Source organism: Bufo bufo, chromosome 4 (genome assembly GCF_905171765.1).
Source record: "Bufo bufo chromosome 4, aBufBuf1.1, whole genome shotgun sequence".
In the NCBI taxonomy this organism is placed as follows: domain Eukaryota; kingdom Metazoa; phylum Chordata; class Amphibia; order Anura; family Bufonidae; genus Bufo; species Bufo bufo.
Genome location: NC_053392.1, coordinates 495,517,603 through 495,528,049, shown reverse-complemented (window position 1 = coordinate 495,528,049; position 10,447 = coordinate 495,517,603). Strand labels below are relative to the sequence as shown.

Below are 10,447 nucleotides of genomic sequence, written 5' to 3'. Positions count from 1 at the left end.
CAAAGGGGGCGGGGAGAAAGGTGACGTAAGGTATAACAGACCAATGGAATGTTGTGGGCTGGGCTGGAATGCCGGCGGCGTCACGTGATCACGCCGGAAGTTGCCCCTCGCTCCCGGGATAGACGTGGGTAGATGTGTGTGTTGTTTTGTGACGTCCTGTCTGTCTGATTTGTAAATATAGACTAATCTTTATTGTCCATGACAAAGGGCGGCGATGAGCAAAGAAAGGCGCTAGGAAAGCGGCTTGTTGTTTATAGCGAGTCTGCAAGGCATGCTGAGGGTTGTAGTACCACAGCAGCTGCCTGCTCCTATGTCACAGTGGACTGGGGGTCAGGTGTCACATACAGGGACATGGGAATGGAGGCCTTAATGTATAGGAATTGCTCTGTATTTTATATTTTTGTTTTTGAGCTTTTTATGCTTATGCTTGTGCTGGTTAAATGACTGTATTTTTATTTTTAGGCTTATTCAGCATATCCGGTGCGTTTTTAGCTTTTTTTGGCATGCATTTTGTTGTTTCCTGTAGAGAAGCCTACTTCAGAGAGACCGAACCCCCGACAGCTTGATGGGTTTTTAATAAAACACGTCATTCACTTCAACAAAAGGTGTCGTGAGGAAAAATAGTGCATAAACCGCGTGTTTTATATGTCCCTGCGGCTTATAGATAATATTTGGCCACAGTTTTATTTATTTTTTTGTAGAAAAAATGCTCACCTCCCATTGCTCCACATTTGGAATCCAAGCTGTGATTCATATGGCTGTCGATTTTTTTATTTTTATTTTTTATTTTTTTCCCCCATGTGCATTTCAAAAGCGCGTCTAGAAGGGATGTGTCCCTCCTTGGTGCGGAGACTGCAGTGGGTGTTCTCAAGTGGATTAACCCCAGTGAATGTGGCTGATCCACGGTAATGAAGATACAAATCTGCAGCAGAAATGAAAGGACCAGCCTCGGATTTGTGTTGCAGATTACACGGATTGAAAATCCGACCTGTGGCTGGAGCTTTGGTTTTCCCGCATGACCATGCCTATTAATTTATTATTATTTTTTTCCATGGATAACAAATCTGCTTGTGGAAAAACCTGGACTGTATGAATTATGGCGTGGGTACTTTCACACTTGCGTTGTTTGATTCCGTTGCCTGAACTGCCTATCTGATCAGGCAAACTGTATGCAAACGCATGTCATTTTTTCTGACCAATCAGGTGTTTTTCAGACTGATCAGGATCCTGATCAGTCTGAAAAATGCCTGATCAGTCAGAAAAATGCATTGCAATACCGGATCTGTTTTTCCGGTGTCGTCAGGCAAAACGGATCCGGTATTTATTTTTTTCACATTTTTAAAGGTCTGCACAGAATACCGGATCTGTCAATGCGGCAATTTGAATTCCGGATCCTGCACTAATACATTCTCCGGCATTCAGGCAAGTGGTCAGTTTTTTTGGGCTGGAGATAAAACCGTAGCATGCTGCGGTATTATCTCCGTCCTGAACAGTCAAAAAGACTGAACTGATGCATCCTGAACGGATTGCTCTCCATTCAGAATGCATTAGGATAAAACTGATCAGTTATTTTCCGGTATAGAGCCCCTAGGACTGAATTAAATGCCGGAAAAGAATAACGCTAGTGTGAAAGTACCCTAAGTGGGCAGTAGATGTTAGGTGTATTTGCCTCGGTCTCCATGTGAACATGCCCTAAAGGTATATCTACATTGGACATAAAAAAGTGCAAATTGCAAAGGTTGAAATCCTCAGAGGAAGGCCTCATGCACACGACCGTTGTTTTGGTCCGCATCCGAGCCGCAGTTTTTGCGGCTCGGATGCGGACCCATTCACTTCAATGGGGCCACAAAAGACGCGGACAGCACTCTGTGTGCTGTCCGCATCCGTTGCTCCGTTCCGTAGTTCCGTAACATGTCCTATTCTTGTCGGTTTTGCGGACAAGAATAGGCATTTCTACAATGGGTCGCCTGTTCCGTTCTGCAAAATGCAGAAGGCACACGGACGGCTTCGTTTTTTTGCGGATCTGTGGTTTGCGGACCGAAAAAAAACAGAACGGTCGTGTGCATGAGGCTGAAAGCTGTGGCATAAGGCTAGGTCTACACTGCAACATTTGTCGCGCAACATTTTGTTGCACCAATGTTGTGCGACTATTTTTATAATGGCAGTCTATGGTGTCGCGCTGCAACATGCGACATACTGCGACGTGACAGTCGCAGAAAAATCCATCTCGAGTGGATTTTTTGCGACTGTTGCATCGCAGTCGCAGCATGTTGCAGTGCGACACCATAGACTGCCATTATAAAAATTGTCACGCGACAAATGTCGTCATGTAGACCTAGCCTAAATTGACATGCTGTAGATTTCAAATCTGGATTGCAGGTAGTTTTTTATTTATTTAATTTTTTTATTTCCTGCAGCTTATAGATGATATTTCTTAAAATGTCATCCACTTTGCTGGTACTGTAAAATTTAGTAAATTTGTCACATGTGAATCCGTAGTCCCCCATGGACGTACCCTAAGGCTGCGCTCACACGGGCGAGATTTCCGCGCGGGTGCAATGCGGTAGGTGAACGTATTGCACCCGCACTGAATCCCGACCCATTCATTTCAATGGGGCTGTTCAGATGAGCGGTGATTTTCACGCATCACTTGTGCGTTGCGTGAAAATCGCAGCATGCTCTATATTCTGCGTTTTTCACGCAACGCAGGCCCCATAGAAGTGAATGGGGTTGCGTGAAAATCGCAAGCATCCGCAAGCAAGTGCGGATGCGTTGCGATTTTCACGCACGGTTGCTAGGAGACGATCGGGATGGAGACCCGATCATTATTATTTTCCCTTATAACATGGTTATAAGGGAAAATAATAGCATTCTGAATGCATAGTAAAACAGCGCTGGAGGGGTTAAAAAAATAAATAAATAATAATTTAACTCACCTTAGTCCACTTGATCGCGTAGCCCGGCATCTCTTCTGTCTCCTTTGTTGAATAGGACCTGTGGTGAGCATTAACTTCAGGAACAGGACCTTTGATGACGTCACTCCGGTCATCACATGGTACGTCACATGATCTTTTACCATGGTGATGGATCATGTGATGACTGGAGTGAAGAAGTTCGGGTTTGGGTACCAAACATGCGCGATTTTTCTCACGCGAGTGCAAAACGCATTACAATGTTTTGCACTCGCACGGAAAAATTGCGGGTGTTCCCGCAACACACCCGCACATTTTCCCGCAACGCCCGTGTGAACCCAGCCTTAGGATACCGGCACTTGGTGCGGATTTGCATGCAGAAAATCTGCATGAAAAACCATAAATAAATCTGCGCTATTAAGCACGATTCTTTTTAGTATAGATATTCTGTGTATTTTATCAACCTCATTGAAGTCTATTGGGGAACCACAATACATCAGCCATGGAGCCGCACAAACAATTCCCATGCTACGGATTTTAAGACGCACCGTAGGTCAGATTCCACACATACAAAATGCGCACCATGTACTTGAAATTTGGCAAATCTCATTCACTTTGCTGCTGTGGATTTTAGCGAAAATCGGACCTCATGGACCCTCAAAAAGCTATTTGTTTAAGCATCTTTAGGCTATGTTCACCACATGTTGGATTTTGACCGTGTCAGAAACGGATGCATATACCACAGTGGTTTCTGCTTTGTTATTTTAAATGCTGAGGTCCCGCTCACCGTTTAGTCCCATTGAATGAATCTAAACCGCGAGCAGTCTCCTACTGCGTTTTTCTGAGGTGTCCACAAGGGCGGCAAAACTGCACGCGAAAAACTCTCTGCTGCATGAACTGTGGGAAGCGTATACTGCATGATTTTTGAAGCAGAACCCTTGACAAAAGTCGATGTGTGAACATACTCTTGATGTACACCCACACAGGACTGAAATGCTGCAGATCTAGAAGACACATCCATCTGGATCTGATAAAAGGGTTTTAACCTTCCCCCCCCCCCAAAAAAAATTAATAAAAAGCACTTCATCAATAATTGACACTTGACACTTCATCAATAATTAAAAGCCTTTGCAATGTCACTTTCCGTTCCATGAGCCTTTCTGGCTATATTCTAAATTTCTATAGAGAGGAGGGCATTGTCCATTTTTTTTAATTTTTTTTTATATAAGTTCCAGATACAGTGAGGAACATAATTATTTGAACACCCTGCGGTTTTGCAAGTTCTCCTACTTAGAAATCATGGAGGGGTCTGAAATTCACATTGTAGGTGCATTCCCACTCTGAGAGACAGAATAAAATAAAAATATTCAGGAAATCACATTGTATGATTTTTTAAGAATTTGTCTTGCACTGCTGAACATAAGTATTTGAACACCTGAGAAACGGCAAGAATTCTGGATCTCTAAGACCTGTTACTGTGCCTTTAAAAAGTCCATCTCTACTCCACTCATTAATCTAACTTAGTAGCACCTGTCTGAGCTCTTTAAAAACACCTGTCCACCCCACAGTCAGTCAGACGCCAACTACTACCATGGGCAAGACCAAAGAGCTGTCAAAAGACAAAATTGTGGACCTTCACAAGGCTGGAAAGGGCTACGGGTCAATTGCCAAGCAGCTTGGTGAAAATAGATCAACTGTTGGAGCAATTGTTCGAAAATGGAAGAGGCTAAAGACGACTGTCAGTCTCCATCAGACTGGGGCTCCATGCAAGATCTCACCTCGTGGGGTATCACTGAAGATAAGAAAGATGAGGAATCTGCCCAAAACTACAAGGGCGGAGCTGGTCAATGGCATGAAGAGAGCTGGGAACACAGTTTCAAAGGTCACTGTCGGTAGAACACTACGCCGTCATGGTTTCAAATCATGCATTGCACGGAAGGTTCCCCTGCTCAAGTCATCACATGTCCAGGCCCGTCTGAAGTTTGCCAATAACCATCTGGATGATCCAGAGGAGGCATGGGAGAAAGTCATGTGGTCAGATGAGACCAGAGTAGAACCTTTTGGTCTAAGCTTTACTCTTCGTGTTTAGAGGAAAAAGAAGGATGAGTTGCATCCCAAGAACACCATCCCTACTGTGAAGCATGGGGGTGGTAACATCATGCTTTGGGGGTGCTTTTCTGCGAAGGGGACAGGACGACTGCACTGTATTAAGGAGAGGGTGAATGGGGCTATTTATTGTGAGATTTTGAGCAACCACCTCCTTCCCTTAGAGCATTTAAAGATGGGTCGTGGCTGGGTCTTTCAACATGACAACAGCCCGAAGCGCACAGCCAGGATAACCAAGGAGTGGCTCCGTAAGAAGCATATCAAGGTTGTGGAGTGGCCTAGCCAGTCTCCACACCTAAATCCAATAGAACATCTTTGGAGGGAGCTGAAACTCTGTGTTGTTCAGCGACAGCCCCGAAACCTGACAGATCTAGAGGAGATCTGTGTGGAGGAGTGGGCCAAAATCCCTGTTGCAGTGTGTGCAAACCTGGTCAAGAACTAACAGGAAACGTTTGACCTCTGTAATTGCAAACAAAGGCTTCTGTACCAAATATTAACACTGATTTTCTCAGGTGTTCAAATACTTATGTTCAGACAAATAAATTCTTTAAAAATTATACAATGTGATTTCCTGAATTTTTTATTTTATTTTATTTTATTCTATCTCTGAGTGGGAATGCACCTACAATGTGAATTTCAGACCCCTCCATGATTTCTAAGTGGGAGAACTTGTAAAATCGCAGGGTGTTCAAATACTTCTGTTCCTCACTGTATGGAATGATGTGTAATATGTTATGATTTTGTGTATCCACAGATGGATTTTCCTACTAGGAGGAAAGGCAAACCAAACAAAGAAGGTAGCAAAGGACGTGGTTCTGGAAGAGGGGGAAGAGGGGGCAGAAGAGGAGGTGGTAGGGGGCGAGGAGCTAACAGAGGAGGAAGATTCGGAGCAGAACCTGGAGGAGGAGGCGGCGGAGGAAGCAAGAAAAGCTCTAGTAAAGCATGGGATGATGGAGATGACATCTGCTTCTCCAGGAAACCGGAGAGACCAGCAAGGTAAGACCTGTCACTGGCACTACCTCTATTTAGAAGGAAGAGACCACTGTGGTACTCAGCAGAAGTGGCCAAAATCATAAAAAACAAAAAGATAGCATTTAGGAATTATTAAAAAAAAACGAGGATGACAGGCAAATTTATAAGATTAGGCAGAGAGAGGCCAAACAAGTTAAAGAGCTTCTAAAGCACAGGCAGAAGAGAAATTAGCTCAGTCAGGGAAAAAAGGTGATAAGGCATTCTTCAGATACATAAATTGAAAAAAGGAAACTAAAACAAGGAATTACCAAATTAAAAACAAAAGAAGGAAGGTATATGGAAGAAGATAAAGAACTAGCTGACTGCCTCAATGAATACTTCTGTTCAGTTTTTACAAAGGAAAATGAAGGAAAAGGACCTCAGTTAGGAAAGAAGACTAATGAATCTTTTGATGCATGTGTCTTTACAGAGGAAGAGTTTCTAAGTCAGCTGTCTAAAATTAATACAAATAAGTCACAGGGGCCTGATGGGATACACCCAAAGCTATTAAAAGAGCTCAGCGGTGAACTAGCAAAACCATTAACAGATTTATTTAACCAATCACTGGCAACAGAAGTCGTCCCAGAAGATTCGAAATTAGCAAATGTTGTGCCCATTCACAAGAAAGGTAGTAGGGAGGAATCGAGCAACTATAGGCCAGTAAGCCTGACATCAATAGTGGGGAAATTAATGGAAACCATACTTAAGGAGAGGATTGTGGAATATCTAAAATCCCATGGATTGAAAAATGAAAAACAGCATGGGTTTACTTCAGGGAGATCATGTCAAACTAATCTTATTGATTTTTTTGATTGGGTGACTAAAATAATAGATGGAGGAGGTGCAGTAGACATCGCTTATCTGGACTTTAGTAAGGCTTTTGATACTGTCACACATAGAAGGCTTATCAATAAATTGCAGTCTTTGGGCTTGGACTCCCATATTGTTGAATGGATTAGGCAGTGGCTGAGGGACAGACAACAGAGGGTTGTAGTCAATGGAGTATATTCAGACCAAGGTCTTGTTACCGGTGGGGTACCTCAGGGATCTGTTCTGGGACCCATATTGTTTAATATCTTTATCAGCGAAATTGCAGAAGGCCTCGATGGTAAGGTGCGTCTTGTTGCTGATGACACAAAGATTTGTAACAGGGTTGATGTTTCTGGAGGGATACACCAAATGGAAAAGGATTTAGGAAAACTAGAGGAATAGTCAAAAATCTGGCAACTAAAATTTTATGTTGATAAGTGCAAGATAATGCATCTGGGGCGTAAAAACCCAAGAGCAGAATATAAAATCAGTGATACAGTCCTAACCTCAGTATCTGAGGAAAGGGATTTAGGGGGCATTATTTCAGAAGACTTAAAGAGGACCTTTCACCTGGAAAAACATTGTGAACTAAGTATGCTGACATGGAGAGCGGCGCCCAGGGATCTCACTGCACTTACTATTATCCCTGGGCACCGCTCCGTTCTCCCGTTATGCCCTCCGGTATCTTCGCTCAGTAAGTTATAGTAGGCGGTGTCTGCCCTTGTCCTGTGGGCGTCTCCTTCTCCTAGGCTGTAGCGCTGGCCAATCGCAGCGCACAGCTCACAGCCTGGGAGAAAAAAAACAGACACCGCCTACTATAACTTACTGAGCGAAGATACCGGAGGGCATAACGGGAGAACGGAGCGGCGCCCAGGGATAATAGTAAGTGCAGTGAGATCCCTGGGCGCCGCTCTCCATGTCAGCATACTTAGTTCACAATGTTTTTCCAGGTGAAAGGTCCTCTTTAACCACTTAACCACCTGCCATCTGGGCCATTTGCCCCCTTCCTGACCAGGCCAAATTTTGCAAAACTGACATATCTCACTTTATGTGGTAATAACTTTGGAACGCCTTTATTTATCCAAGTCATTCAGAGATTGTTTTCTCGTGACACATTGTACTTCATGATAGTCATAAATTTGAGTCAAAATATTTCACCTTTTATTTATGAAAAAATCCCAAATTTACCCAAAAAAATTTTATAAATTTAAATTTCTCTGCTTTTAAAACAGAAAGTGATACCTCATAAAATATTTATTATTTAACATTCCCCATATGTCTACTTTATGTTGGCATCATTTTGGAAATGTCATTTTATTTTTTTAGGACGTTAGAAGGCTTAGAAGTTTAGAAGCAATTCTTCAAATTTTTAAGAAAATTGACAAAACCCACTTTTTAACCGCTTTACGTCCGCCCATAGGATATAAACGTCCTATGGGTGGACGTCTATTTCTGAACGGACGTTCCAGAACGTCTTTTCAGAAAGTGCAGCTGCACGCTAATCGTGCAGCTGCTGATCGGGTTGCCCGCTGTCAGTGACAGCAGGGCAACCCTAAGACAAGGCAGGGACAGTGCCCAGGTGTCCCTGCCTTCTAGATCGATGCAGACACAGCGCTCACCGAGCGCTGTGTCTGCAGAGAAGGAAGCGCTGTGCGCTTCCTGTTCCGGCCCGGCGGTCATGTGACCGCCGTGACCGGAGTGTGCAGGAGCTGTGTGAGGTCTCTCAGAGACCTCGATCAGCCCTGCTCTGAGGCTGTACAGCGCTGGATTGCTGCTGTACAGCCTCTCTAGGGGTGCATTTGTCCTGTAACTGGGGCTACTATGTCAGCCCCAGTTACAGGAGAAATCAACAGTGAAAAAAATAAATAAAAAAAAAAGTGAAGCAAATGTCCCCCAGAGTTCTTGTATGACCTTATGGGGGACGAAAAGTGTAAAATAAAAAATAAAAAAAAGTTTCACATGTAAAAAAAAAAAAAAGTCCCCAAATAAGAAATGAAAAAAAAAGTTAAAAATAGAAAAAATAAAAAAAGTATACATATTAGGTATTGCCGCGTCCGTAAAAACCAGCTCTATAAAAATATCACATGACCTAACCCCTCGGGTGAACACCGTAAAAAAAAAAAAAATGTGTCAAAACAAGCAATTTTTGTCACCTTGCATCACAAAAGGTGCAACACCAAGTGATCAAAAACGCGTATGTCCCACAAAATAGTACCAATAAAACCGTCACCTCATCCCGCAAAAAATGAGCCCCTGCATAAGAAAATCTTTTAAAAAATAAAAAAACTATAGCTCTTAGAACATGGAGACACTAAAACATCATTTTTTTGGTTTCAAAAATGCTATTATTGTGTTAAAGTGAAACAAATAAAAAAAAGTATACATATTAGGTATTGCCGCGTCCGTAAAAACCAGCTCTATAAAAATATCACATGACCTAACCCCTCGGGTGAACACCGTAAAAAAAAAAAAAAAAAAAACTGTGTCAAAACAAGCAATTTTTGTCACCTTGCATCACAAAAGGTGCAACATTAAGTGATCAAAAACGCGTATGTCCCACAGAATAGTACCAATAAAACCGTCACCACATCCCGCAAAAAATGAGCCCCTACATAAGAAAATCTCTCAAAAAAAAAAAAAAATATAGCTCTCAGAACATGGACACATTAAAACATAATTTTTTTGTTTCAAAAATGCTATTATTGTGTAAAACTTTAATAAATGAGAAAAAGTATACGTATTAGGTATCGCCACGTCCGTAACAATCTGCTCTATAAAAATGTCACTTGACTGAACACCTCAGGTGAACGCTGTAAAAATAAATAAATAGAAACTGTGCTAAAACAACCAATTTTTTGGTCACCTTGCCCCATAAAGTGTTATAATGAATGATCAAAAAATCATATGTACCCAAAAATAGTACTAATAAAACTGGCACCTTATCCTCTAGTTTCCAAAATGGGGTCACTTCTTGGGAGTTTCTACTGTAAGGGTGCATCAGGGGGCTTCAAATGGGACATGGCATCTAAAAACCATGTGGAGTTCCTTTCCTTCTGCGCCCTGCCGTGTGCCCATACAGCAGTTTATGACCACATGTGGGGTGTTTCTGTAAACCGCAGAATCTGGGTAATAAATATTGAGTTTTGTTTGGCTGTTAACCATCGATGTGTTAAGGAAAAAAATTTATTAAAATGGAAAATCTGCCAAAAAAGTGAAATTTAAAAATTTGATCTCCATTTTCCTTTAATTCTTGTGGAACGCCTAAAGGGTTAACAAAGTTTTTAAAATCGGTTTTGAATACCTTGAGGGGTGTAGTTTCTACAATGGGGTCATTTATGGGGGTATCCACTATGTAGGCCCCACAAAGTGACTTCAGACCTGAAACTACACCCCTCAAGGTATTCAAAACCGATTTTACAAACTTTGTTAACCCTTTAGGCGTTCCACAAGAATTAAAGGAAAATGGAGATCAAATTTTTAAATTTCACTTTTTTGGCAGATTTTCCATTTTAATAAATGTTTTTCCTTAACACATCGATGGTTAACAGCCAAACAAAACTCAATATTTATTACCCAGATTCTGCGGTTTACAGAAACACCCCACATGT

The 10,447-nt window shown here is 42.1% G+C and overlaps 1 protein-coding gene across 2 annotated transcripts in view; it reads left to right on the top strand.

Moving 5' to 3' along the window:
• Positions 1-103: 103 nt before the first annotated feature.
• Positions 104-10,447, top strand: part of DHX57 (DExH-box helicase 57) — a 95,285-nt gene continuing 84,941 nt past the window's right edge. The window contains exons 1-2 of one of the 2 annotated variants that reach the window (XM_040429580.1): positions 104-124; positions 5,773-6,014. In XM_040429580.1, the coding sequence (XP_040285514.1) occupies positions 5,773-6,014 (242 nt within the window). In that variant the 5' untranslated portion in view covers positions 104-124. Of the gene's footprint in view, positions 125-3,349; positions 3,466-5,772; positions 6,015-10,447 lie in introns of those variants that run through there. The other variant, XM_040429579.1, reaches the window with a different exon arrangement.